Genomic DNA, 26,082 nt, shown 5'->3' with positions numbered 1-26,082 from the left:
CACTCACTCACTGTCACTCACTCCACTCGCTCTCCCACTCCCTCACACCTCTTATCTATATCTTCAACTCCGCGACAGACGAACGGACTTCAACACCACGCCCTCCATCACCACCCGCGCCCCCCCCCCCCGTCTTGGCCCGCCAGCACAGCATCAGCAGCAGCAGCAGCCGACCTCCCTGTCCCTGCTCTGCTTGCTCGCTCGCCTTTCCTCTCCCCGTCTCTCTACTCTCTCAATGACGGAACGCACCATCCACTTTCTCATTTTCCTCTCTCACGGCCCTTGAGCATCCGCCCCAGTTATTGCGCTGGCACCGCTCCTGCGGCTTCCTTACCCCATCTTCTCCGCTTCCGTGGCATCTCGCTTCCCGATAAGCCCATCCGTCGCATCATACCTTACCGCACATCCCATCCTCCACACGCGACCCCAACCTGAACCTTACCTCCCTTGCCCTTATCAGTCCGGGCGGCCTGATCAACTCACGTCACTGGTTCGCAGCCCGCCAGACCCTCCATCTTTGGACGGGCACTAACCGACGACCCGCACTCTGTATCCGTCTATCAGGTTGGAGCTTGGTCATCTCCGCCACCAACGACAATGTCGACGGCCGTAGCTATACAGCCCGCCATGCCTCGATCAGATCTTGTGCCTATTGCTGCCGCCCGTCCCAAAACAAAGTCTGCCATGCCCGGCAAAGAGAATGTCTTTCCTCTAAAACCGCACTCGTCCCAAGCCCAAATCACTCCTGCCGTCCGCTCGCGCCGTGAGAGACCCTGTGACGCCTGTCGCCGCCGCAAGAGCCGCTGCGTCATCCACGACGGCGCCCTGCTGTGTGTTCTGTGCGAGTTCCACAAGCAAGACTGCACCTTTGTCCAGAGGCCCCTACCGCGCAAACGAAAGACTCACCACCACGATTCTCAAAAGGACCAAGGCGTCAAGAAGAGGTACCGACAAAAAAAAAAAAACCTATCCTGCTCCCCACTCACCGTGCGTGGTGCTGACTCTCGGCCACAGGTCAGTCGATAGGGAGCTCTCGCGACAACCTCCAACTCCCCATCAGCGCTCGCCCCGGACCAGGTTCTCGCCGCACACCCACCAGGTCAGGGACACGACTTCCCACACGCTGCAAGACACTTTGGGCCTCCAGCGCAAACAACATAGCCGCTACATTGGTCCTACGACGCCCCTGGACCCGCTGCTCATCAGCCTCGCCCAGTTTGACCACCGCAACGAGAGCACCATTGACCTCGGTGTGCTGCGCAAGGTTGACAGCCATGAACATTTCATCATGCTGCCGGACGAAAACACCCAAGACTATGAACACGAGACCGAAGCCCTGAACGCCGTCGAGGCCGTCGTGGCCCCCCACGGCTCGACCCTGATGGACATTTACTTTGGCACCGTCCACCCCAGCTTTCCCGTCATCCAGAAAAGCTTGTTCATGCAGCGCCATCGGGATGCCGATCGTCAGATTTCTCCGCCGCTCTTGGCCGGCATCTACATGTTGGCACTGCAGTGGTGGCCACACGATTCGAGGCTGTCGTCGCTCCCCAAGCCTGACGTAGCCAGGCTAGAGGCCATTGCGTACCAGTGGATGCCCAAGGCCATGGAGCGGCCAAAGCTCTCGACCATCCAGGCTGGTCTGCTGCTTCTCCAGCGTCCCGACTCGGACGCCTGGAGCTTGACCACTCAACTGGTTGCCATTGGACAGGAACTTGGCCTGCACTTGGACTGCACCAACTGGTCCATTCCTCTGTGGGAACGGGGGCTGCGGAAGCGAATCGCCTGGGCACTGTACATGCAGGACAAGTGGAGCTCATTGATCCATGGCCGTCCATCTCACATCTTCAATGCTGACTGGGCAGTGGAACCCCTGACGGACGAGGACTTTTGCGAAGAGGGCGCGTCGCAGACGGGTGAGGTGTTACGGGCAGGCAGCGAGGACGAGGCGGCCGAGGACCAAAAGGGGGCGTACGTGTATGCGCAAATGATTACTCTGACTGCCATCATGGCCGAAGTCATGGACACGTTTTACACGCAGACGGCCATCCAAGACTTTAGAGCCGCCGGCAAGAACTCGACGCGGCTCATTCTCGAGCGCGCCAAACCGGTGCAGATCAAGCTCAAGGAGTGGTTCGCGAGGCTGCCTCCGTCGACGCGCATCGACAGCCAGAGCAGCTCGCGCGCGTCGACCAACAGTGGTAATACCACCCCGCCGCCTCTAACGCACTCGTTTCGTGGCATCTTTCCAGCTAAACTGCCCGCAGCTACCGGCGCCCTGCACCTGGCCTACTTTGCGACCGAAATCACATTGCACCGGCGCATCGTGCAGTCCCTGGACCCTGACACATCGGACCCTTATCTCCTCTACATTTGCCGTTCGGCAGCGAAGACGCGCCTCATCTCAGCCATGGACTTTGTCAATCGCCTGACCCCGGCGCACCTGCAGAGCTTTTGGTATTTTGCGTCCAAAATCAACTTTACGCTGATTGGCACGTTTGGATCTTTGCTGTGGGCCACGGCGCCGGGCAAGGAGGAGGCCGACTTTTACCGCACGCGCCTGCGCGAGTATCGCTGGACGTTGAGCGTGAGCGCTTCGCAGGCGCGCTGGCTCGATTACGCCATCCGCGTCCTCGACGCCAGCCGAGAGATGCTCAAGGGAGTTGACGAGAAGCCGCGTCTGGCTGACCAAGTCCACCACCAACCGCGCCACGACCAGCCCTTTTCCGTCTCCGACTCGGGCGTCCCGTCGTGGAAGACTGGCCTCTCGTCAGTGTCTGGTCTGAGCCACAGCGGCTTCCAATCCGCCGCGTCGTCGTCCTCGGGCCACCCCTACCACCGCTACACCCTCCACCCCTCATCGCACCACGTCTCCGCCTCTGCGTCGTTGGACGTTGATCCGGATGATGACCACATGCTCCTTATGAGCGAAGGCGAAGCCGACGCCGACGACGCCAGTGATGTGGAAATTGAGGGCGAGATGGAGGCTGACGAGCTGGGGCACGAAGGCGAAGAGGACGTGGCCGACGCCGAAGAGGCCGAGCGCGGCGGTCTCAAGACGCCCATCAGCTCAGCGTGACAATTACTGCGGCGGCCGATCGAGGGGCCGCCGACCCCGCCGGCGACTAGCGAGACGGAGACGCTCGAGGGTGACGATGGCGTGGTTGAGGTGGATATCGATGCCGAGGGCGAAGAAGAGGATGAGGATGAAGGCGATGTGTGGGGTGACGAGATTGCGCCGCTTGACTCTGGAGCCGGAACGAGAGCGCGGGAGGCCAGTGAAGAGAGCTTTTGGTCTGTCTGTTAGAGGCGCCCCACGCCGTGTTGGATGGCCACCTCGGGTCTTGGATTGTGATGACAAGAGAAGAGCAGCGTATATGGTGCTGGCTCACGTGTAAGGAGAGGGAGGATCGACTAGAGGCGAAGCGAAGCATCAGAAAGAAGAGGACGGAAGAGAGGAAAGGAAGGGAAAGGAAAGCCGCAGCAGCAGAAGAAGGGGACGGGAAGCGGCGGCGCAGACCAAGCAGAAGAACAGGCACAAAATTCTGCTCTGTCCGCGCCGCTCATCTACCTGCCTTCGACTTTGAGCGCGCCGCGTTCCTGCCTGCCTGCCACTTGAGCCGACGACGACTTGTCCATTTGCCTGCTTGTCTGTCTGTCTTGTTTTGCTGCTTGTCTGCCTGCCTGATACCTATCTGATTTGCGAATGAGCGAGGGATTGTATGTTTTATGTATATGAACGAATACCATTTGTCACTTTTTACTCACTATTGTTGTCGCTGCGCGTCTCTGTAGTTGGCTTGGCTGGATGCTTCTGCCGCGCAAGGTAAGGTAGTGGTCAGTCATTGAACGGACTGTTGGTGGTTTGTAGGTTGCTTGGAGAGGTTGGGAAGTGTTGATGCAGACACAGAGAGAGAGAGAGAGAGAGAGCAAGGAGTGTCTGGAATGTGAGAGGAGACGAGATGAAGGCGAGTAAGATTCGACTACTGACGAGACTCGGGGAAAGAAACAAGATGTGGAGGGAGCAGTCATCCTCACTTACACTCGTCGAGCCTTTCTTTTCCTTTCTTTTCCTTTCCTTTCCTTTCTCTTCTCACTTACCTTACCATTCACCTACCTTACCATTCACCTACCTTACCATTCACCTACCTACCCGTCTCGCTCTCCTCTTCTCCCAGCCCTTCAGCTCCTGCGCAGCCCACCCAACCCGCCTTACCTTGATTTCCCGTATAGCATGGTATGTTATGCTCACGCCGTGCCGTATCTGTCGACGCGAGCATGGGTAGGTGACCAATAGCGAGTGAGCTGGCCTGCCTGTCGTCCCACGGCTAGCCGGCTGGCTGGCGTCGAGTCATCAAGCAGACTTCATGCAGAGAAGAGCAGAATGGCAGGGAGCGACGTCGTCTCGGTTTGGTGGAAGAAGGAAAGAGAAAGAGAGAGAGAGAGAGAGAGAGAGAGAGATAGAGAGAGAGGGGATAGCTAGCTGAGCGGGACAAGGGTATGAGGAAGAAGAGGCGGAGACAAAACGAGAAAACAAAGAAGCAAAGAATATGAGATATTAGTCGCGGCGGAAGAAGGTGTGGAGCGAGTGACAGGGGAAAGCTGAACGGCTGGGTTGGAAGGTAGATAGGTAGGTGGGAAGGCCAGGATTGCCAAAGTCAAAAGAAGAGTCAGTAGGAGAAACGCTGTCTCAAGCGCGGAGAAAGGAAAAGATTAGGAAAGGTTGTCGGAAAAAGGAAACAATATAAAAAATAAAGATTAAAGGAAAAAAAAAAAAAAAAAAAAAAAAATTTTAAAATAAGGAGGAAGTAAGTTTATACGTGGTAGGTGAGTAAGTGGTCGCGCACGCACGACAACGCACGCACGCACGCGAGCGAAGATGCTAAGTGCGTCAGGTATGGCGTCAGCACATCAGCCTGCCAGCACCTCACTTCTGCTACATGTCAGCCACACATACATGTGCGGGTTGCAGCTCTCTCGCGGCATTATGCGTCAGTTGTGCTGCGTTTGACGCAAATATGAGTGTGAGGTGGGTTTGCAGTGTGATGACTGACATGCGTGGTGGAGGCGATGGGGACGCGAAGGGAAACGGAGAATGACGGTTTGGTGTGTGCGGCAATGTATGAGTGTGGATGGCGTGCGTGCTGCGTGCGTGCTTCACACTGTCCGGCTGCATTGATGTTATGCACGTTTGTGGACTGACGGACTGACGGACGTATGTCGTGCTGGACATGAATGAGTAAGTGGGTGTGGGACGGTAGATGAAATCCCCAATTCGACAAGACAAGAAAAAGAACAGCCACAGACGAGCAAAACGAAAGGAAAGAAAGGTAAAAAGTAAATAAGAAAAACACCAACGACAAAAAGAAGTATACCAGGCTATGTACAGTACGTAGATGCGAAAAAAGGGGGCGGCAGCCATCGGCTCTGGCGGCCGACCCGGACACAATACATCGACTTGAATATACCAAAACGCCTACCTACGTACGCCCGTTCTGCAGACACTCTTCTTGTTCTTCATCCTTTCTCTCTACCTCTCTTTGGCTGGCTGCCGCTGCCGCTGCCACTGCCACTGCTTCCTCGGTCCACTTTTATCCACGACGCACGCTCAACGCAACACAGCCAACAAACCGCAACTCCCACCATCTCACCTCGCCTCGCCGAACATCGACTCCCTATTGTTTTGCCGCTCTGCTCTGCATCTCCAAATCGGACTTTCTACAACAACATACATACATCGACATGCATCCAACAGCCGCCGACAATTACTCGAGACGACGAATCAACCCGTGTGCAGCTTCTTGAGGCGCGAGCTGCTCTCGTACAACGCGCGATCCACGGCCGCGGCGACCGTGAGCGTGCCGCCAATGACGGCACACACGCCTACGAGAAAGGCGGAGAAGCTCTTGGCGCGGGCTTCGCGGTTGATGACCTTCATGGGGGAGATATCCTGCACGCGCACGGTTAGGAAATTGGCACACCCAATCACGACAGAAGAGGGGGAACATACGTAGGAGAAGAAGACACCGGGAATACCGCCACGGGCGTGCAGTCTGTCCTTGTGGCCCTCGCCGTCAGCGCCGCCCGTCAGGCTGCGCTTGTGGCTCGTGACGCTGTACTGGTGTGTCTCGATACTGCCCTCGCTGTTGAGGCCATAGCTGCCAATGGGCAGGCTGTTGCCGTCGGGCAGGATGGCCGACAGGCCCGTCTTGTCGGCGCGCGACTCCCAGCCCAGCGGCAGATACGCCGTGCTGACGACCTTGACAAAGTACATGTAGTTGAAGGCCTTTTCCTCGGTGCGCTGCTCCGTGTCGTCGAGCGGGTTGACATGGTGGTTTGTCCACAGCGACGACGCGCTCTTGCCCGACGCCTCGAGTTTGGCCACGACGTCGTCCGGGAGCTGGGGACCGAAGCGCAGGGAGTGAATCTTGTGGCTAAAGCTGTGGCTCCATTCGTCCTTGAAGTAGTTTTCGAGGTCGTGTACGTGCATGTTGCCTGTGCTAAAGCTCTTGCCCGGCGCAAAGTGAAAGTTGCCCACAACCTTGTTGACGCGGATCCCGCCTTCAATGCGGCAGCCTTCCTTGCGCTGCGCATCGAGCTTCTCGGCGTAGTGCTCGCGCTCGCATTGTTCGACGTTCTCGCCCCGTCCAAAGGACCACGAGATGCTGGCGTAGGCGTCGCGGACCTCGTCGCACGTGTTGCAGCAGCCGGGCTTTTTGGCGTTGGTAGGAGAGGGTGCGCCGTAGCATTCGCCGCAGTATTCGGGGTCCATGTGGGATGCTTCCTCGGAGTGGCTGCCATGGTCAATCCTGGGGCTTTGGTTGAAAGCGGGGATGCCTTACAGATCCAGCGCCTTGCTCTCCAGAACACGGCTGCCCTCATTCTCGGGCGAGAGTCTGACCTTGTTGACACCGTGCATGACACCCGTCTGGATTTCGCCAGACACGTCCATGACATCCAAAGTGAGCAGCTCACACGGCACGCGTGGGAAGGAAATGTTCATGTGAATCTCCATCTTCTCGCCTGCGTACGTCGTCAGCGCTCGTCGGCTGCGCATCAATTAATGCAAGACCGAAACCCACCTCTGCCCTTGTCCACAATCAGCTCGGGCTTCACCATGATCCGCCGGTAGTCTGTCCACTCGCCCCATATGAGCCACAGAATCATCAACAAGCTGGTTATTGTTATCAGCCCGCCCGACGTCGTACGCACGCGCGCATCCTCGACTGTCTTTGTGAAGGCGTCTAGCCGCGTGAAGCGCGACTTGGCCGGCATGTTGTGGATGGACTCGGTGCCGTCGAGGCGCGGGGTAGTGTCGTCGTCGTGATGCTAGGTAAGATACCTAGGGAGGTCGGGATGTAGTTTCGCCGGGGATGGGCGGGGATCGAGAAACCCTTGGGTCAAGCGCGGCTAGTCTGCGTCCCTATGTCGCGTCGAAGGAGTGATTCGGCAATGGCACGGTCGAGTCGTAGGCAATTGGTTACGCAAAGCGTCGCGCCTCAGGATTGAAAGCTGGTGGAGGTCCAATCGGCTAATTATAGATTTGCAAAGGGTATCGAGGGAGAGGATGGGCGCCGTGATGCATGCGGGAGTGAAGAAGGCGGCGGACGCAAGGAGGCTGGCTGGCGGGAAGGTCGAGGGTGAGGGTTCCGGTTGCCGGCTAAAATGTTCAATGACGGTTTTGATAAAGGCCACCTTACGTATACGCGTAGGGTGCAGGTGGTCTGGTCCATGTGGCTCCGCGCTCCGCTCCGCCCGCGCAATGCATTGAGAGTGCAGTTGGCTGCAGGGAGCATGACGCCATGCCCCTTTTGGCACCCTCGCCCGTTTGATCCCCGTGCAGCGTTTCAAAGTCACGTTGAGGACGAATCTCAAGACTAAACCACCCTTTTTTTTCATTTGCATGCAATCCCAGCCGTCTATCTGTACCCAGGTAAAATGCTCAAATGCCCCCTCCTCCTCCAAAATGAAACAAGCGCTCGTCTTGAGACGAATGCAGGACCCTCGCTGGGAACAGCAATCCTGTTCTCTGCTGTGCAAGTGGATATAAGAATCGTCATAAGATGCGGTAATAGGCGTCATGAATACAAAAAGATCAAGAAAAAAAACATCGAGCAACCCCTCTTATTCCGAGGGCTTGTTGATGGCGCCGTAGCCATGCTGATGTATCCTCCTCCTCTCGGCGTTTTGAACCGCCGAAATAAGCGCGCTTGTCAGGTCGACGTGGAAAAGCGGCCTGTTGACGCCCTGGACCAGCACCCGCCTCTGCTCGCGGCCCGTGACTGTCGTCTTGTTGTAGTTTTTGTCGATGCTGTCCTGGCCCTCCTCGTCAGACGATCCGCGCGTGTCTGCAGCAATCTCGTGCTCTTCGTCCCCGCGACGGCTGGCCACTGTCCTTTCCTCGGCATGTGCTGCGTTGGCGGCGCTGTCGGCGCCTCCGATTTCCGCGACACTGAAGATGGGCTTCCAGTGGCCAAACGTTTCGCCAGACTGAAGATCGGATGTAGGGTATCCGAAGCCAGCAGATGCGAGGGCGCGCTTTGTCCACCGGTTGTTGATGCATGCAAAGTGCCACTCTACCTTCTCCGGCGAGGCATATCGGTCGAGTTGGTTGCGCACGTCGATGAGGTGCTGCACCGACGTGATGTCGACATTGTTGACAGACGAAAAGTCCAGGATGATGGCCTTGAGCGTGGGACGGCCGTCCTGCTGCAACTCCTTGCCGCGACGTGGGCCCGGGTCGTTCCAGGGACGGTCGCCCAGTCTGCCATACGCCTGAGGGTTGGTGCGTTGCGTCTCCTTGAAGATGACGTCAACCATGTAGTCCAAGTAGTGGTTTGCATTGGGATAGTTGAATCCCTCGCTAAACCGGTAGATGAAGATTCCTGGCGCAGGCGATTGCACGTGCAGGTCCGGGTTGGATCCATCGTGGTGGTCGATGGGAAGGAAGATTTCTCTGGTCGAGTCGTCATTGTTCTCGCTCTGCCTCGAGTTTGACTTGAGCATGTCCTCGATCGACTTGGGCTTTTGCTCGTCGTTGAGAAGGTGTTCGCCCTCGATCGACCTGACCTTGACCTTGCCCAGGAAGCGACCACGGGCCTTGAACAAGCGGAAGAGGAGCAACGCGGCCGAAACGCAAATCGTCGTGTAGATGCCGTTCTCGATGGAGCTGAAGACCGTCACAAAGACACCAGCGAAGAAGATGGGAACTTCCAGGGGCGAAATCCTCCAGAAACGGTAGATTGTGTCTGGTGGAGTGATGAGGTCACCGACGGCGTGGATGATAACGCCGCTGAGCGTTGCGTTTGGAATGTAAAAGAAGACAGCGGGCAGGGCGTAAATGGCCAGAAGCACGACAATGGCCGTGATGACACCAGCAAAAGGAGTGCGGACTCCGGCCTTGGACTTGATGGCGGTACGCGAGAAAGATCCAGTGGAAGGGTAACCACCGAGGAAAGGACCAAGGAGGTTGGAGACACCAATGGCAACCAACTCTTGGGACGGATCAATCGAGTAGTTATTGACACGTCCAAAGGACTTGGAAATGGAAATGTGCTCGATGAGGAGAACAATGACGGTAGCCGGGAGATCGGTCGCAAAAAAGGAGCAGATTTCGGTATTGACGGTTGGCACCGCTGCGTGCTGGAAGCCTCGAGGAACGGTGCCCAAGACCTTGAATCTGGGGTCATCGCGATGATGACGGTTGACGAGCCAGCTGATCAGGGTGTAGAGAAGGATGACAAACACAGTCCGGAGAGTCGACAGGAAGAACCAGATCTTGGCTTTGTTCGGGTATCGCTTGGCCAGTGTGGTGCACGTGAAGCGGATGGCGTAGAGCAAGAAGAGCGCAGTCAGGCCCATGGTGGCGTTCAGATCGGTCCTCCCAAGGTGCTTGAGCGTGTTGATGACGACCCTGTAGGTTGTGCCACGCGACGAGAATCCAGTGATGCCCATCATGCCAGGGACTTGGCCGACGGCAATGTTAAGGGCAGATCCCGTCATAAAGGCAGAAATGGCCGTCAGCGAGATGAAGTCGACGAGCCAGCCCAGACGGGCCAGTCCGAGGAAGCAGACAATGCCACCGGCGACGACGGCGAGGGCGGTTGCGATCTGATGGCCTTCGTATTGTGGAAGCTCGGTAGCAGCTCGGGCAACAATATCTCCGGTGACGGTGGACATGACGGCGACGGGCTATTTTGTCAGTACAAGTCGGTTTGTTGGAGAAGCGTCAACTTACGCCAATGGTAATGTCCTTGGAGGTAGCAAAGAACCAGTAGATTAAGACACCCATGAAAGACGAATACAGTCCGTAGTAGACTTCGAGGTTAGCGAGACTAGCATAAGCCATGCCCTGGGGCACAACGACGGCGCCGACCGTGATACCTAGACAAGTCAGGGTTGGCTGCAAAAGCTGGGTTCGAAGTGCTTACCGGCGACAAGGTCTCCGTAAAGCCATTGCAAGTTGTAGTGCGTGATCCAACTCAAAAACGGGAACAGGCGCTTGAAGTAACGGGCGGTGTCGCGACCTGAGGGGCATATGCTCTTGAACCACTCTGCGACGGTGGGCTCTGTTTCGATGTAGGTGTCGGCGCTGGTGACGGAAAAGACGGACTCGCCACGAGTGACCTTGTCGTTGGACGAGGCGGATTCGTCGAGATGTATGCCGAGAGCCTTAGCCAGGCCATGACCGACCTTGTTGGCGGCGGGCGGCGTCATGAGCAGGAGCTTGGTGCTACAAGACAAAGCTTGGACAAGGGGTGGTTTCTGTGTGATGGCGGGACCAAAGAGTCCGAAAGGGGAGCAGGGATCTCGCTATGGATCCTGAGCGGGAGGCCGGGCGTATTTACAATGGGACAGCAGTGCTAACACCGCGGAGTTTCGCGATCTCAGGCGTCTTCTACAAGGGGTCCAAGATTTTGGCCAAGCCAAAGACAACTACCGGATGTAGAACAGGGTGATGGATGGGATGGTAGTGCCAGCCTTGCCAATCCGCAGCCACCGTCTTGGGACCAAGGCGTCGGGAAGAAGCTTAAGAGGATGCTTCGATGGCGGATGGATGCAACCAGGGATATGGCAGGGTTGGTCGAGGTTGTGTCAGAGGGGAGCGGTATTGCGTGACAAGACACGAGGAAGAAGCAAGCAGAGATAAGTAGCGGAGGAGGTCAGGGAGGGAGCGAGGTGAGGTCGTCGACGGCATTTGAGAGAGTGGCGCTGACTAAAAAGATGGTGGTGGAGAGGGTCCAATTAAGCTGCGAATGTTTTGGTGGAGAGAGCGTGGGCGCGGCTCTGGCAGTCCTGGGCCAGAGAGAGGGATGCACAGGCGCACAGGACAGGTTGACGTTGGATTGACCTTTTGCAGGGTTGACGATGGAGCCGTGGTGTTGGGCAGACCGGGGCTGTCCAATGGCGCGTCGCCCTAGTTGCGTGCTCGGCGACACTGATGTCGTCTTTGACCCGCACGCCGCGTGCGCCGCCGCCGTCGCTCTTCCTTGGCTGCGAAGACGATGATTGTGGCTCACATGTTGCAAAGAATGTCGTCTTTTTGTTTTTTACGCTTTTTTGGGGGGGGTTTCTTTTTTTTTTTTTTTTTTTTTTTTTTTTTGCCCGAATCCTTTATTCGGTGGGAGCAACAGCAGTCGCACTCCTACGGCGGGGGTGCGCTAGCTGTCCCATTGCAGGCGACCAGTGCACGTCTGATTTCTTCTGGTGCAGAATTGCGGTGTTAGGTACGTTGGAGATTGAGTGTGACGGGCGGGACGGGAGGTTGAGAGATGACGTTGCCGGTCGCCCCTGAACGTGTACTGTACAGTAAGTACATGTACCTATCCGCCCGACATGGACCGACCCCTTGGCCAAAAGTCGTCTCTCGCCATGCCGCGTCGGTCTGCTTCGCATCGCATCAGGGCCGCCAGCCCAGTCTCGCGCATCAAATACAACAAGCCCGTGGCGACGATGTTTCGATGCGACCGTAGACGGAGCCGAGGCCTGATTCTGGAGGGCGATGGAATTGGCGTGGAGTGTGGCGAGGACGGGATGACCTGAAGCTGCCGCTCGCGTCCGCGCCGGTGCCAAGGCTACCTGAGTAGCAGCTCCTTCCAAGGAACCAAGCCCAGCTCCAAAGCTCCAAGGAAGGAAAGCTCCTCGCTCCCGCTCCCCGCCCCCTCCCTCCGGTTTCCGCCCGCAGGCCCAGCCAGTCACCAGGGCACCTACCTACCTGGTCCGCTGCTTCTGCTGCAGCCGCCCAAACAAACCAAGCTAAACCCTACCTACATACCTACGCGCGCCTGCGAATGACATCCCCACTCCCATTCCAGCGCGTCGAAATCCACACCCCCCACTCGTCCTCCGCCATCTCGCCGTCATCATCATGACCAACCTGGACATGTTCCTGCTCAAGGGCCCGCCAGATGGCAACCTCCACCAGGGCCTCAAGGATCTGCGCTTCCACATTCTCGACTGCGGAATTCCAGCCAACAGCGATGGCATGGTGCGTTCGGCGCCCTCGACCAGCCCCGTCACCGCTCCGACAACTGACCGCTTCACAGTCCGAGCTGCGCATCTACATCTGGCTGATCCTGCTCAACGCCGAGCCCGTTCGCACCGAAATGTACCTGGACCTCGTCCGCAACGGTGCTTCCCCAGCCTACACCAAGATCCGCAACGACACCTTTCGCACGCTGGCCACCGACCCGCTCTTTCGCAAAAAAGTGAGGGAATTCAGCCTGATCCGCGTCCTCAACGCCGTCGCATGGAAACTGCACGACGCTCACGAGGCCCGCGTCAACGGCTGGCAGTCGCCCCCGACCCTCTCCGACGACCAGCCATTCCGTTCCCGCAGCTCTCTCACCGGCACCACTGCCACCGAGGGCTCCCAGTCCCAGGCCGGTGACCAGGCCGAGCAGGACGGCTACGTCCAAGGAATGAACGTACTCGCCGCCCCCTTTCTCTACTGTGCCCACAGCGAGGCCGAGGCCTTTGTGGCATTCCACAAGTTCATCACCAACGAGTGCCCTGGTTATGTGCGCGGCTCCATGGAAGGCGTTCACAAGGGCCTCGCCCTCGTCGACACGGTTCTCAACATTGTCGACCCAAAGCTGTCCATGTACCTGTCGTCCAAAGGCCTCAACGCCGAGATCTACGCCTTTGCTTCCCTCCTGACCATGTCTGCTTGCACCCCGCCCCTCCCAGAAGTATTGCAGTTGTGGGACTTTCTCTTCGCCTATGGCCCGCACCTCAACATTCTCTGCATCGTTGCCCAGCTTGTCATCATCAGGGACCAGATTCTGGCCAGCCCCAGGTAGGCTTCTCCCGGATCGGCATGCGACCAGACTCGATTGCTAACCCCTGACGTCAGCCCAAATCAAATCTTGCGCTCCCTGCCTCCGTTGCAGGCAAAGAAGATCATCAGCCTCGTCGTGGCCAACGCCCCCAAGGTGCCAGAGGACGTCTACCAGCAGATGATTGACCATGCAAAGTGAACGACTTTCAAACGAACTCATGACTTATGACACGCTTTATGATGAAAACTCGGGAACAGCCAGACTTTGGAAAAATACCCAAATACACGGATCGGGCGACCCAGTTAAAGGACAAAAAGTTGATGGAATGGGGCGTTTTGGTGGCTCCATAATCCTTCTTTATTGCTTGCAGCTATAATTTTTGGGGTTTCTTACCTTTTCGTTGGGTTGAGTGCTGACGCTTTGTAGGTACTTGCGCCTGTATGACTTTGTAATATGTCTACTGTTTGCATATCTTTATGCTGGCAACAACGCGCTGTTGTTCTCATTTCCTTCCCATCCGCCTGCAATTTGCAGTAAGAAGTCAATCAAGCAACTGTTGCACTAATTCAGTCCATATCTACACGTCTTCCCTCTGCGAGCTTGAAAATCAGATCCAGCGAGAACAAAGTGTTCAAATGCGAATCATGTTGACGAGACCAAAAGCTTGGCCGAAAGCATATCCAACAACCAGGTTGCCGGGGCACCAGGTTCGCTTAGGACGATTAGTAAGGGACCGGCCAAGAACGTACTGTATCTACGTTTGGCTTGAATCGTCTCCTACCTCAGGTCCCTCGCGTTGCAGATTTCCGAAATCGACCTGGGTTGGAAGCCCTCCATCTTATCAACACATGATCAAATATAGAGCTTGCGGCGCTTCATCGGCGCCAGGGCCATGAAGAAGCTGACCAGATTCCCCTGCGATGCTGACTGGATGGGGGCCGAAAATGCTCGCGGGGAGAGCAGGCCCTGGATGCTGGATAGGGAATCATTGGCGAAGAAGATACGTTGCGACGTGATCTTAACCGTCTGCCTGCCTGCCTGCAGCACTCCGCCACGTCAAGCGCTCACACAGACCGAAGCCCTTGTGCTCCCTTCTCGTGGCATCGTCTGCGAACTTGGCAGGCCGTCTCTTAAACACTTTTCACCATTCACGAGTGCATCCCGAGGCATGCTCTAACTGGACCGGTTCCAAAGAGCATACCGGATCAAGTCGAAAAGTTTTCCATCTGATGAACAGCTTATCTAACTACCAGTGTTCTTCCAAGACAACATTGGAAAACAAAGGCCTCTATTTCTTGATAATTTCCACCATTGAGCCAGCGAGCGCCTTCGGTCTGGCCTGCAATGTATTCACAGTCGTCGACTTCTCGGTCAAAGTCGTGGCTAAGAGCCGCGAGATGTACCAAAACGGCGCGGCTGCGGAGCTCGACTCGCTTCGGTCCATCGTTGGGGATCTGGAAAAGTCGAATGCGGAGCTATCCAAGTCGATCGAAGTCGACGCGGGAAGCACAATCCTGGAAAAGGAGATGCAGGCCTTGTGTGATGATTGCAGCAAGCAGGCCACAAAGCTGCTGGTGAAGATGAATCGGTTGCAGGGCGAGAAGAAATTGACTTTGAAGAACGTTCCCAAGGCAATGAAGTTAGTGTGGAAGAAGGATGAATTGGATGAGGCGGTGAGGGTGCTGGAGTCGTATCAAGCGCGGATTAACACGCGGCTGCTTATTGAAATGAGATATGTCTAGTCCGAGAGCCAACCTGAGCGCTTGTCTGAGGGAAACACGCTGACTGCTTTTTCAAGAGCCTTCGACCAGAAGTTCGATCAACAGTTGACTGATATTCTCCGAATTGTGGCGCAGGACAAATGGACCTGCTATCACAAGAGCTCAACCGCATGTACGACCTCGTCTCCAAGAACTCACATGGAACTCACAATGGCGGGGACAATGGATTCCCCAAGGCGATTGATGGTCGTATCCGCACTTCCAGTAAGGAATCGGTTTTGACGAACAGTGACGGTCTTAAGCTGACTTTTACGTCGCAGAATCGCTCCAGGACTATCCCAAGACGTATGAAGCCTTTGGACAAGGCAATATCGACCTCCTCCGTCGTCTGCTGGAAGAGAATCCGTCATGGCTGCGCTACCGCGATGCAGAAGGGTAGACACCGCTGCACATAGCCGCCGGGCAGGGCGATTAGAGGCTCACAAACTTCTTTATAAGGCGTGGTGCTACCCTCAACGCAGAGGACAACCACCTACGGACGCCACTGCACTACGCAACCATGACGAACTCGACAGCGCTGGTGCGCTCGCTGCTGGCGGCCGGCGCCTCTGCGTCCATGGAGGACGAGGGCGGCCAGCTGCCCGCCTTCTACGCGCAACCCAACTCGGGGTTCCACTGGCTTCTCCTCTGGGGCACGACGACCGAAGCACGTAATACCCATGGCCGCACCGCGCTCTGCGAGTTTGCTCGCCTGGGCTACACCAACGTCGTCCGTGGGCCCCATGAACCGCACTCCGCTCCACGAAGCGGCGGGCGGCGGGCACGTCGAAACATGCGCAGCGCTCCTCGAAGCCGGCGCCCCCGTCGACGCCATCACCGTCCAACGCGTCACTCCCCTCATCGCCGCCGGCACAGGCGGCAACGCGCGCGTCATCACACTGCTCCTCGCGCGCGGCGCCAGCGTCAACTACGCTCAGGAAAACGACTTCACGGCCTTCGGCGAAGCGGCCTCGCACGGGCACGTAGCAGTCGTGAATGCACTGCTCGATCGCGGCGCCAACGCCATGCACGGGTCAGCCTTTCATCCGCTGCTACGCGCGACCGCTGGGGGTCACGTCGCCGTCATGCGCCTGCTGCTCGACCGCGGCCGCGTCAACATCAACCAGCGCAGCTGGCAGCAGAAGACGGCCCTCATCGAGGCCTCCGTTATGGTTCATCGCGGCGCTGACTTGCGCATGCGCGACGAGTTTGTCAAATCAGCTCTCTTTTGGGCCGTCGTGCATAACGATATGCCGCTTGTCGAGCTGCTGCTACGGCGCGATGCCGAGGGCGTGCTGAATTTGAGGGATAAACTTGGGGTCTCGCCGAGGGGCATTGCGGTGCAGGATGGGCATCAGCATATGGCCCGGTTTTTGAAGGGGAGAGGTGCCGTGTTATGAGGAGCTGTCGGACGTGAGGGCTGGTAGCTGTTGAGAGTGGAATAGACTTGACATGAATTTGCGCAAAAACTTCACTTTGCTTTGAACTTGGGGCGTCCCGCTTTATTGGAAGATCTGGATAGGTCTTCGGTCACATAGACTGGTGGGCGGCGCCACAAGACTGACACGCACGTAGCAAGGCTTGAAATTTTGAAAAGTACCCAATGGTCCCTTGAATCGCCACAACTTTTTCTTTTTTGTGCTCGTCCAATGCTACGAAAACACCTTTCGCCATCTCATCAGAGACTGCCTGTAGACGCAACCGCTTCGCTGGGTGCGAAAAATAAGCGTCCAAGCATCCCAGTTTTGGTCGTTAGCTTGCCTTCACCATTGACATGCCCGTGGACCAGAACCACAGCCTCCTATTCGCCATTATATGCCTGAATACATCCCCATGGCACGTCGTCACTTCATAGCGTCATTCTCCTCTTCGCAAGGAGCATGGATACCCAGACACGCACACCACCTCAACCATCATTCTTCTTCTTCTTCTTATCCTCAACACACTCGACGTTATCCTCAGGAATCTCCTTGTACCTGTCGATCAAAAAGTCGTAAACGTCGTCGCTGAGGTCGCCCTGGAGCGTGATCTCCTCGCCGCCGGCGGGGAGCTTGGTGACGCTGGCGCCCGTGGCGAACTTTTTGCCGAGGTCCTTGGACACCTTCTTGAGGTCCAGCCCGAACGACTCGAGCCCCGTGATCGCCGTCACGTACTTGCGCTTGTTGCGCTCGATGCGCTTGATTATCACTTGCGACGTTGCGCGCAGCTCTTCGGCCTTTTGCGCTGCCGATTCCGCTTTGGCTGCCTTCTTCTTGGCGTCCTTTTCGGCGCGCTGCTGCGCCTCGAGCGACAGCGATGACAGGTTGGCTTCGATGGCGTCTGGTGGGTGCGTATATGTTAGTTGTCGTTTCTGTCTGTCGAGAGAGGGGGGAGGGTGGGGGGTCGCGCTGGGAGGCGCGTGCCGTCATACCAGCCGAGTAGAGGCGCGAGTGCATGTCCGGGTGGTGCGCTTGCAGCCATTCTTCGCACTTTTTGGTCGTGCCGCCGAATTCACAGTACTGTTACAGCACTCGGTCAACTGATTCTGCTCCGGGGCATCTCCTCGTTCGTGCCCCCTACCTACTTCTGGCGGTAGACTGCAGACTGTACGGCCAAGTCAGCTTCTGTTGTGCCCAAGACATGTTTAGTTTGCTCTGGTTGAAGTAGGTGACGGACCTCCGCAGTAAACGACGTGCTTGGGCTCAGCCAGCTGTGGTGCCTCGGCCTCAGCCATTGTATTGAATGGTTTGCTGGTGCTCAAAAGGTTGTGGAATGAGGAGGGGCAACGGTGAGCGACGAAGTCATGGTGGGGTGGTGGGGCAGCTTTTGGAGAAGCGCCGGCAGCGGACTCGGCACCGTCACGTGTGGTCTTGCTGAAAGGGTTATGTCCGATCATACTTGTTCCAAGTCACAAGCCTTGTTTTGTTTAATTGATGCTGTAAAGACATTGTGGGACGATCATTGACTCTTCTGGGGTATCTGAACGAAACGAGCAGCTATTTGAAAAGCACAAACAGCCCAAGCCCACCAAAGGCCCCAGATCATCACTGCCACATATTTTGCTTTTCCTATTCCAACGCATCATCCACTTCGCCGGTGTCTTCCTACTCACGGAAGGCCACTTCCGCTGGCAGACGGAAGCTGACGCAAAACATCTCCTTTCCAGGAGCAATGTCTCTTACGTCGTGAATTTCGCCATCAAGCGCCTTCATCATGTTCGTATCGATGTTGAACTGCAGTTTCTCCGAGATTCGTCGCAGAATCTCTTGCTCTGACTTTTCCGTCGTCGGGAACTTCGGAGAGAAGCAGTGGACGTGGATCATTGGCAGCTGGGCGGGAGTGTGCGGGGTGAAAAGAGTCCTTGGATCAGTCCCGCCCAAAGCTTCTTGTACCGGTGAGCGTGTATAAAGACCAATAAAGGAAGGAAGAAAATCAATTGCCGACGCAGGAAGATTCATCACAAAGTGTGAAGGCACCTGCGGCCGATGTGCGACTGAGAGCTTCTTCGGCCTGGATGGTCCTGACTGTCTCTTCGAATCGCCTCCCTTTTGTTTTGGAAGCCGTTCAATGGAGCCAGCGCTCACTGATTTCTCCAGCAGAGTTGCCGTCGCGTTGCGTATGAAGGCATGTCCGTCCTCGTTGTACGGATGGACGAATTTGCCCACCTGGATGTTTTTTAGTGGGTCTGTTCGCTCTGCTGCGCGAGTCACTCACCTTGTTCGCTGCGATGTTTCCCTCCATATACGCATAGGAGTCTGGGTTCAAGTCGTTGGCCAGGACGAAGACACGCTTCTTGCCTGCCGGTATCGCAAAAGGACCAACTCCTGCCATAACGTCGCAAACAGCCTCACCTGGCTGGAACTTCTCGACAATCCTCCGATGTTCTTGTTGCAGCCGGCTGTTCCAATAAACCTTGGCGAAATCGAATCTGAAGACGCAGCCGTCCTCGTGGTGCTCAACCATGAGATCATCTGGGCCAGCGAGGACCTCGTACTTGAAGGTTCGAAATGCGTTCTCATCACCAACATTGTCAAGCTTGTTTATGACAGTCCTGATGTTGCGGTTGCTCTTGTCTACCAGCACTTCGCTAATGACGGCTTTGTAAGGTTCGTGCTCAGGCCTCAGGTTCAGATGCACTATTGCAGCTTGTCAGAATGACTCTGAGCCTCAGAAGGATGCCAACTCACAAACATGGCCGACCTCGGTGAATCGCTTGGGAAAGTATATTTCTTGGTTCTCTTCGGGCACAATGGCACTCATTATTTGATCTGACGGTATTTAGTCAATTGCGCGATTCCGATGGGAGCACACGGGAGCGTACCTACCGTAGCTCCAGTATTTGTAGTCCAGAGTCAAGTCAAACGGAATGACGTCGACGCGGGCTTGGTTCGCGATCTCAGTGAGCGTGGGACTCCAAGTAGAGGGGCCTTCCTGCTTCCATTAGCGGCCGGGCCTTGGGTCTGGCGGGAGTGCGCATCTTTACAATCGTGCTTGATTTCGGGTCTCAATAGTATGCATTTGGAGCCAAGTTTGCCTGGAACGTCTTGAAGAGGACGCATCCGAGGTACGTTGAGAGCATCATTGGATCGGTTGAGAACGTCTTTGAGGGGGAATATGTCCTTCTTTTCCTTGACGGCAGCAGCGGAGAGAGGGAAGATTCTCTCGAAAAAGGCGCGGTCGAGGGAGCGCATAGCCCGATTAACGGGCGGGCGAAAATATTCGGCCACGTTGGGATCAGACATGAAGTGCTTGAGTTTAGGGTTGACGAACAGTCTCATCGACATGGTCGAGGTCAACGATGTGGAAATAAGTGCGCGTGAGAAAGACTTGGGTCTGGTCGGACGGGAAGCGCAAGGGGCGCCGGGCGGCGCGCGCCAGGGCGGGATGAGCGCGTGGGCCAGCTGGAATGACGGTAGGTGGGCGATTCTCTCGACCCCAGCCGTCAACAACACCTCAACCCTCTCTCCCCCAGACTATGAAGCCGCCTTAGACACTCGACCTGAACACTACCCCTGCCGACCATCACAAGATTTTCGATTCTACGCGTCGCGCCGGCCCTTTGGCCACCAAACCCTCACCATGGCCTCTGGCGGAGGCAACATCAAGGTCGTGGTGCGCGTCCGGCCCTTCAACAGCAGAGGTTCGCCGCCCCAGCCTCTTCGTATGCTCTCGCTCACTGCTTTGCAGAAAAGGACCGCAATGCGCAATGTATCGTGCGCATGAAAGATACCCAGACTCACTTGACGCCGCCGAAGAATATCGATCCGAAAGCAAAGGCTGCCAAAGCCGCCATCGAGGGCCCCAAGTCTTTCAATTTTGACAAGTCCTACTGGTCCTTCAATCGCGATGACCCAAACTACGCGGGCCAGGAACACTTGTTCAAAGACCTCGGTGTGCCGCTGCTAGATAATGCATTCAAGGGATTCAACAACTGTATTTTCGCTTATGGCCAGACCGGATCCGGCAAATCCTACTCCATGATGGGCTACGGCGAAGACCATGGCGTCATTCCGAAAATTTGTCAGGGCATGTTTGAGCGCATTGGAGATTTGCAACAAGATCCCAACATGGGATGCACTGTCGAGGTGTCGTATCTCGAAATCTACAATGAGCGTGTCCGCGATCTGCTCAACCCGGCCACAAAGGGCAACCTAAAAGTCCGCGAACATCCGTCCACTGGTCCGTATGTCGAAGACTTGGCCAAGCTCGTCGTGCGGTCTTTCCAAGAGATTGAAAATCTCATGGACGAGGGTAACAAGGCAAGAACCGTAGCGGCGACAAACATGAACGAGACCTCTTCCCGATCGCATGCTGTCTTTACTCTGACTTTGACCCAAAAACGGCACGACACGGAGACCAACATGGACACGGAAAAGGTTGCCAAAATCAGCTTGGTCGATCTTGCAGGGTCTGAGCGTGCGACCTCGACGGGAGCAACCGGTGCGCGATTGAAAGAAGGAGCCGAAATTAACAGGTCTCTGTCCACTTTGGGACGTGTCATTGCAGCGCTCGCCGACTTGTCCTCGGGAAAAAAGAAAAGTGCCTCGATGGTCCCATATCGAGATTCCATTTTAACCTGGCTTCTCAAGGATTCCCTTGGCGGTAATAGCATGACAGCGATGATTGCTGCCATTTCTCCTGCCGACATCAACTTCGAGGAAACTCTTTCGACCCTGCGATATGCAGACTCCGCCAAGCGCATCAAGAACCACGCCGTCGTGAACGAGGATCCAAACGCGCGCATGATTCGCGAGCTCAAAGAGGAGCTTGCCCAACTGCGTGCAAAACTCGGAGGCGGCGGTGGTAGCGGTGGAGGCGGAGGAGCGGGCGTTCCTCCCGACGAGCAGTATGCGCCAGACACGCCTTTGGAAAAACAAATCGTGTCAATCACATCGTCGGATGGCACGATAAAGAAGGTCTCAAAAGCAGAAATTGTGGAGCAGCTCAGCCAGTCTGAAAAACTCTATGAGGACTTGAACCAGACATGGGAAGAAAAGCTGCAGAAGACGGAGGAGATTCACAAGGAACGCGAGGCTAAGCTGGAAGAACTTGGAATCAGCATTGATAAAAACTTTGTTGGTGTCCACACGCCCAAAAAGATGCCGCATTTGGTGAACTTGAGCGATGATCCGCTCCTCGCAGAGTGCTTGGTATACAATTTGAAACCGGGCACGACCAATGTTGGGAACGTCGACTCCACGACATCAGCTGAAATTCGCCTCAATGGCTCCAAAATACTGCAGGATCACTGCACATTTGAAAACACGGATGGTGTCGTCACAGTCGTGCCGAAGCCTAATGCTGGTGTCATGGTCAACGGAATCCGCATTGAAGAACCGAAACGGCTTCGAAGCGGCTTCCGTATCATTTTAGGAGACTTTCACATCTTCCGTTTCAATCATCCTGAAGAGGCGCGAGCTGAAAGGGACAAGGAGGGCAGTCTGCTCAAACACTCCATGACAGCAAGCCAAGTTGGCACGCCAGTCGGAACGCCAACTCGACCCGAACACGCTAGGACTTGGAGCGCTCTCAGTAAGGGAGATTCGGAAAATGACACGTCTAGGGGTGGGTCTCCCACGCCGTTCAAGAGTAGCCGGGATACGGACTGGTCTTTTGCCCGTAGAGAGGCCGTGTCCGCCCTCCTGGGTCCCGATCAAAAAATTTCCACCCTCACCGATGATGAGCTGGACGTGCTCTTCGACGACTTGCAGCGAGTCCGTGCAGTTCGCAAAGCTCGACCTGAAAGTAAAATCTTTGACAAGGACGATGACCTGGAATCTGATGCCTCATACCCAGTGAGAGAAAAATATGCCTCCACGAGCACAGTCGATAATTTCTCCTTGGATACTGCATTAACTATACCCGGCACTCCTCACTTTGGAAGCGAAGAGGATGAGAGGTTCAAGTCCACAAAAGAAGAATTGCAAAACCAGCTGGAAAAGCAAAAAGGTGAATACGAAGACAAGCTCAAGGACGGTGAAGAATCTGCTGTCGAGATTGAAGAAATCCGAGCCGAAAAGGTCAAGATGGAGGAAGCTCTACGTGCGGCAAAGGAAGAGATGCAACAGCAGTTGCAGCAACAAAGACAAGAGTTTGAAAGGCAACTGCAAGAGCTGTCTACGCCAACGCAGGATGGGACGAAAGCAACAGTTTCCTTGCCAAAGGCTCAGGCTGATACAGCTAGACAAGTTATTTCGCACTGGAGGCAGCGCAGATATGTTGCCATGGCGGAGACCCTGATTCATAACGCTGCCTTATTGAAAGAAGCTCAAATCATGAGCCAGCAAATGGACAAGCACGTCGTGTTTCAGTTCTGCGTCGTGGACGTTGGTCACTCCTTTGCTTCTTCGTATGATCTAGTGCTCAACGGGGCTCCGGGCGAGGACGACGAGGATCTCGAACTGTGTCAAAAGCCCTGCATCGGCGTCAGGGTCGTCGACTTCAAGAATCGGATCATTCATCTGTGGTCGCTGCAAAAGCTTCGAAGACGCATCAGGCTTATGCGCCAGATCCATCAATATCTCAATAAGCCCGAGTCGCAGCATTTCCGCCTCGAAAATCCCTTTACGGAATCTTGCATGCCCGAGTTTTCTCGAATCGGAGATGCTGATGTTCCACTTGCTGCGGTCTTTCAATCCAAGGTGCAAGACTTTTCAATTGACGTTGTTTCGACGTACACGTCAGGAGTGGTTGGGATACTGCGTCTATCATTGGAACCGTCATTTGCTGAAGCATCGTCTTCGACCCTCAAATTCAACGTGGTAATGCATGAGATGGTTGGTTTCCCAGAAAGGGAGGGGACCGACGTGCATGCCCAGCTCTTTTTCCCTGGGATCTCAGACGAGTCGGGCGCGACCACGACGCAGATGATCAAGGATTTCGATGAGAGTCCCATCCGCTTTGAGAGTGTCCATAGCATGGGCCTGCCTCTCAACAGTCCGAGGACGGCTTCTCTCCGCATTTCCATCTTCGCCAGGGTTACGACGACTCATCTTGACAAGCTACTAAGCTGGGACGACATGCGCGACTCTGCGCCTCCGCCAAAGCTCAGGCGCAATAAATCCGCAAGGCTCCCCGAATCCGAATTTTATGCCGAAGACCGCCACGACATCTTCACGCGCGTCCAAATCCAGGAGATGTCGGAGGATGGAAATTATCGCCCGGTTGATGTTGTTCAGACCAACGCCATGGACCAAGGAGCGTACCAACTTCACCAGGGCCTTCAACGTCGCTTTGTTGTGAATCTCACTCATAGCTCAGGCAAAGTGTTGCAATGGCAAGACATATCATCTATTCGAGTTGGCCACGTCAAGCTTCTAGATCCCAATGGCCGGACCGCCGGAACGGATTCCCCTCAACCCGAGATTCCCGTCAAGTTGTTGTCGAAGCCAACCGTCAAAGACAATGCTGATGGCACGAGTAACGTCACGTTCGTGGGTCTATGGGACTCGAGCATGCACGGCTCTTTGCTTCTCGATCGCACAACCGCCGACAGATATCGCGTACAAGTTTCGTTGATATGGGATGTCGCATGCGCGAAGCTCTCGAACCCCATGACCTTCTCGCTGGACATTGCAGTACAAATCCGCTCCCGATCTTACGTGCGCCCATCTTCCATGTTCACTCAGATCTTTCAGGCCTCGCGCATAGTCCACTCGACTGTCGGCATGTTCTCTGTTGCGATTCGTCCTCTGTCAGCGAAAAGGGTGGTTGATCTGTGGCGAATGAGTACCCAACACGACTACATCAAGGGCGAAGAGATGCTCTCTGGCTGGACCCCTCGTGGTGTCTCCCTTGTGAAAGACTTCATGGGGACGCGAAAGCGGAGGCGGCGAGTTGCTGAGATTGAGTCGGCCAGGAGCGTACTAAGCTCTCGGGCGCTCACTGCCAACAAGGACGTGTATGTCTTCTCTGAAGACGGAGAGCCGACCGACGGCCAGAAGGAACTCCTTTTGAAAGTCCTGGCCCTTTGGAAGACGAAAAAGGACATTGGCGAGCTGCTACTTGTCAAAGAAAACCTGCAACCGCCCAGTCGTGGGGCTGCCTTTGCTACGCCTCCAAACGGCGAGACCAAGCCAACTCTCATCGCAGAAGTGCGCTACGTGGCCAAAAACCCGATGATGCTCAAGTCCGGCTATCTCCTGACTCCTGACGACACCAACACGCGATGGGTGCGCCGATTTGTCGAATTGAGGCGGCCGTACTTGCACGTGTACTCCATACCCGAGGGTGACGAGCTCAACGCAATCAATCTGGGAAATTCGCGCATCGATCACCAGCCACAGTTGGCTAATCTACTGCAACGACACAACATGAATGTCTTTGCCGTCTTTGCGCCGCAGAACACCTTTCTCTTTGCGGCAAAGAGCGAACGCGACAAGATCGAATGGATCCTCAAGATTGATCAAAGCTATTTCAGCAGCGGAACCGCAACGCCTGCTGAGGACGAAGAGGAAAGCATGTGAGGCCAAACGCTGTGGCATTTTGAAGACTGATGAAAAGTTTTGGGCCATTTACGGCTTTAGTGTACGCTGTCTACGTCTCTCCTTTACCCAAAATTTTCGCGGATGAATCGCAAGGGACCTGTGCTCGCCATTGAATAGTGGCGGTGGCGGCCTAGGTTGGTCTTGCTTGCATTTAAACACTGCTATCCTGATACCCAATGATCTTTTGTTTTGTTTTCGATTTTTAGATGTACATTTTCGTCATCGAACGCCCCAAGACGTCGTGTGACGTCTCATCTGTACCGTTGTTTGTGTAGGCTACCTGTAGTAGTTGGATTGAGCTGAGATTGGACAGTACATCTTGGAATCTATAGCCTTGTTTTGGTAGACTAGGAACGAGCCGTCTCTCGTTCGTCACACGTAGAAGAGGTAAACATTTCCTACACATTTCATTACCTGAGCTTTAGCTGCTATGGAAGTGATAGACTAGATCGTGTTCGAAAATTCAAGCTAGAAAGCAAAACAAATGAAAGGTGGTGTGATGATGGATGCGAGGTAATGCCCGCAAAATGAGCACGACATGCCGCCCCTTTTGAGCCTTTGCTTTTCCAAACCGATGATGCAAAGAATTGGGTACTGACACAACATCTCCATAAGGACGCAGAGGAATTCTCCCATCTCCATACATCGCTGCCTGCGGACGACACAGCGCTCGAAGTTCGAAAAGGCCCCGAGAATCGACATCCAGCTTTTGAGTTGTTCGTTGTTCACAATGACAGCGCAGCTGCTTCAAGCTTGTCGGCTCTCGTCTAGGTCTGATGCTGATGTTGGTACAGACCTTTGATGGCCGCACTTCGATTGTCCGTCACCGTGCCCCTGCTCCCGACGCTCCCGCTCCGACTGCTCCCCGTTCCCTCGGTCAACCTGCTACTACTGCGAGTCCCAAGCGCATGTCCAGTGTCGTCAGGCACGGCGTGGTCTCCGACCAAGGTGGAAGAGTGTCGCCGATGGGTGCTCGGACTCCTCGCCTCGCCTGCGCTCTCCTTGCGATGGTGCTTGCTCTTCAGGCTACCATTGCGCTGGAGATTGGGCTTGTCGACCATGCGGTACTGCGGACGC

General features: G+C 55.5%; 10 protein-coding genes across 10 annotated transcripts; 5 read left to right on the top strand and 5 right to left on the bottom strand.

The window, feature by feature from the left end:
* Window positions 1–292: 292 nt before the first annotated feature.
* On the top strand, window positions 293–3,189 carry IWZ02DRAFT_253194 (fungal-specific transcription factor domain-containing protein). The gene is made up of 3 exons (XM_066763213.1): window positions 293–944; window positions 1,015–2,201; window positions 2,268–3,189. The coding sequence occupies exons 1-3, from the start codon at window positions 598–600 to the stop codon at window positions 3,077–3,079; spliced, it is 2,346 nt and encodes a 781-aa protein (XP_066622956.1). The 5' UTR covers window positions 293–597; the 3' UTR covers window positions 3,080–3,189.
* A 1,610-nt stretch (window positions 3,190–4,799) lies between these two features.
* IWZ02DRAFT_253170 (uncharacterized protein) lies at window positions 4,800–5,602 on the bottom strand. The gene has a single exon (XM_066763212.1). The coding sequence runs from the start codon at window positions 5,420–5,422 to the stop codon at window positions 4,937–4,939; it is 486 nt and encodes a 161-aa protein (XP_066622955.1). The 5' UTR covers window positions 5,423–5,602; the 3' UTR covers window positions 4,800–4,936.
* A 180-nt stretch (window positions 5,603–5,782) lies between these two features.
* Window positions 5,783–7,275, bottom strand: IWZ02DRAFT_469368 (endoplasmic reticulum-golgi intermediate compartment protein-like protein 3; the record flags this gene model as incomplete). Its single annotated transcript, XM_066768712.1, has 4 exons — window positions 5,783–5,950; window positions 6,011–6,794; window positions 6,843–7,023; window positions 7,083–7,275. The coding sequence occupies 4 exons, from the start codon at window positions 7,273–7,275 to the stop codon at window positions 5,783–5,785; spliced, it is 1,326 nt and encodes a 441-aa protein (XP_066622954.1).
* An 849-nt stretch (window positions 7,276–8,124) lies between these two features.
* Window positions 8,125–10,716, bottom strand: IWZ02DRAFT_376676 (SulP family sulfate permease; the record flags this gene model as incomplete). Its single annotated transcript, XM_066764903.1, has 3 exons — window positions 8,125–10,191; window positions 10,238–10,383; window positions 10,431–10,716. 3 exons carry the CDS (start codon window positions 10,714–10,716, stop codon window positions 8,125–8,127), a joined length of 2,499 nt encoding a protein of 832 aa, XP_066622953.1.
* A 1,457-nt stretch (window positions 10,717–12,173) lies between these two features.
* IWZ02DRAFT_253069 (rab-GTPase-TBC domain-containing protein) lies at window positions 12,174–13,628 on the top strand. The gene is made up of 3 exons (XM_066763210.1): window positions 12,174–12,487; window positions 12,546–13,297; window positions 13,355–13,628. Exons 1-3 carry the CDS (start codon window positions 12,368–12,370, stop codon window positions 13,476–13,478), a joined length of 996 nt encoding a protein of 331 aa, XP_066622952.1. The 5' UTR covers window positions 12,174–12,367; the 3' UTR covers window positions 13,479–13,628.
* A 715-nt stretch (window positions 13,629–14,343) lies between these two features.
* IWZ02DRAFT_253104 (uncharacterized protein) lies at window positions 14,344–15,399 on the top strand. Its single transcript, XM_066763211.1, has 2 exons — window positions 14,344–15,265; window positions 15,322–15,399. Exon 1 carries the CDS (start codon window positions 14,510–14,512, stop codon window positions 15,020–15,022), a length of 513 nt encoding a protein of 170 aa, XP_066622951.1. The 5' UTR covers window positions 14,344–14,509; the 3' UTR covers window positions 15,023–15,265; window positions 15,322–15,399.
* Window positions 15,142–16,440, top strand: IWZ02DRAFT_490174 (ankyrin repeat-containing domain protein; the record flags this gene model as incomplete). Its single annotated transcript, XM_066769641.1, has 4 exons — window positions 15,142–15,265; window positions 15,322–15,436; window positions 15,500–15,774; window positions 15,842–16,440. 4 exons carry the CDS (start codon window positions 15,142–15,144, stop codon window positions 16,438–16,440), a joined length of 1,113 nt encoding a protein of 370 aa, XP_066622950.1.
* Window positions 16,441–16,622: 182 nt separating this feature from the next.
* IWZ02DRAFT_450420 (translation initiation factor SUI1) lies at window positions 16,623–17,884 on the bottom strand. Its single transcript, XM_066767467.1, has 4 exons — window positions 17,696–17,884; window positions 17,604–17,623; window positions 17,451–17,538; window positions 16,623–17,359 (listed from the first exon to the last, which is right to left on the bottom strand). The coding sequence occupies exons 1-4, from the start codon at window positions 17,751–17,753 to the stop codon at window positions 16,947–16,949; spliced, it is 579 nt and encodes a 192-aa protein (XP_066622949.1). The 5' UTR covers window positions 17,754–17,884; the 3' UTR covers window positions 16,623–16,946.
* A 20-nt stretch (window positions 17,885–17,904) lies between these two features.
* On the bottom strand, window positions 17,905–19,884 carry IWZ02DRAFT_450418 (guanine methyltransferase Trm5). Its single transcript, XM_066767466.1, has 5 exons — window positions 19,503–19,884; window positions 19,345–19,446; window positions 19,207–19,287; window positions 18,734–19,155; window positions 17,905–18,684 (listed from the first exon to the last, which is right to left on the bottom strand). The coding sequence occupies exons 1-5, from the start codon at window positions 19,801–19,803 to the stop codon at window positions 18,124–18,126; spliced, it is 1,467 nt and encodes a 488-aa protein (XP_066622948.1). The 5' UTR covers window positions 19,804–19,884; the 3' UTR covers window positions 17,905–18,123.
* A 214-nt stretch (window positions 19,885–20,098) lies between these two features.
* On the top strand, window positions 20,099–24,984 carry IWZ02DRAFT_377058 (kinesin family protein; the record flags this gene model as incomplete). Its single annotated transcript, XM_066764925.1, has 2 exons — window positions 20,099–20,159; window positions 20,207–24,984. 2 exons carry the CDS (start codon window positions 20,099–20,101, stop codon window positions 24,982–24,984), a joined length of 4,839 nt encoding a protein of 1,612 aa, XP_066622947.1.
* Between the last annotated feature and the right edge of the window lie 1,098 nt (window positions 24,985–26,082).

The sequence above is a fragment of the Phyllosticta citriasiana genome (genome assembly GCF_038021145.1).
Source record: "Phyllosticta citriasiana strain CBS 120426 chromosome Unknown IWZ02scaffold_6, whole genome shotgun sequence".
Classification (NCBI taxonomy): Eukaryota; Fungi; Ascomycota; class Dothideomycetes; order Botryosphaeriales; family Phyllostictaceae; genus Phyllosticta; species Phyllosticta citriasiana.
Note: the sequence above shows the minus strand (reverse complement) of the source record. Positions and strands in the feature narration are given on the sequence as shown.

What these genes read in the sequence shown, in the direction of transcription:
- IWZ02DRAFT_253194 (XM_066763213.1), top strand. Translation starts at nt 598, where the DNA reads ATGTCGACGGCCGTAGCTATACAGCCCGCCATGCCTCGATCAGATCTT. An exon ending in GACCAAGGCGTCAAGAAGAG is followed by an intron (nt 945 to 1,014) that starts GTACCGACAAAA and finishes TCTCGGCCACAG; the next exon opens with GTCAGTCGATAGGGAGCTCT. An exon ending in GCGCGCGTCGACCAACAGTG is followed by an intron (nt 2,202 to 2,267) that starts GTAATACCACCC and finishes AACTGCCCGCAG; the next exon opens with CTACCGGCGCCCTGCACCTG.
- IWZ02DRAFT_253170 (XM_066763212.1), bottom strand. Translation starts at nt 5,422, where the DNA reads ATGGCTGCCGCCCCCTTTTTTCGCATCTACGTACTGTACATAGCCTGG.
- IWZ02DRAFT_253069 (XM_066763210.1), top strand. Translation starts at nt 12,368, where the DNA reads ATGACCAACCTGGACATGTTCCTGCTCAAGGGCCCGCCAGATGGCAAC. An exon ending in CAGCCAACAGCGATGGCATG is followed by an intron (nt 12,488 to 12,545) that starts GTGCGTTCGGCG and finishes ACCGCTTCACAG; the next exon opens with TCCGAGCTGCGCATCTACAT. An exon ending in CAGATTCTGGCCAGCCCCAG is followed by an intron (nt 13,298 to 13,354) that starts GTAGGCTTCTCC and finishes CCCTGACGTCAG; the next exon opens with CCCAAATCAAATCTTGCGCT.
- IWZ02DRAFT_253104 (XM_066763211.1), top strand. Translation starts at nt 14,510, where the DNA reads ATGAACAGCTTATCTAACTACCAGTGTTCTTCCAAGACAACATTGGAA.
- IWZ02DRAFT_450420 (XM_066767467.1), bottom strand. Translation starts at nt 17,753, where the DNA reads ATGGCTGAGGCCGAGGCACCACAGCTGGCTGAGCCCAAGCACGTCGTT. An exon ending in GCACGTCGTTTACTGCGGAG is followed by an intron (nt 17,624 to 17,695) that starts GTCCGTCACCTA and finishes TTGGCCGTACAG; the next exon opens with TCTGCAGTCTACCGCCAGAA. An exon ending in CTCGCGCCTCTACTCGGCTG is followed by an intron (nt 17,360 to 17,450) that starts GTATGACGGCAC and finishes CGCACCCACCAG; the next exon opens with ACGCCATCGAAGCCAACCTG.
- IWZ02DRAFT_450418 (XM_066767466.1), bottom strand. Translation starts at nt 19,803, where the DNA reads ATGTCGATGAGACTGTTCGTCAACCCTAAACTCAAGCACTTCATGTCT. An exon ending in CTACAAATACTGGAGCTACG is followed by an intron (nt 19,288 to 19,344) that starts GTAGGTACGCTC and finishes AAATACCGTCAG; the next exon opens with ATCAAATAATGAGTGCCATT. An exon ending in GAAACATCGCAGCGAACAAG is followed by an intron (nt 18,685 to 18,733) that starts GTGAGTGACTCG and finishes AAAAACATCCAG; the next exon opens with GTGGGCAAATTCGTCCATCC.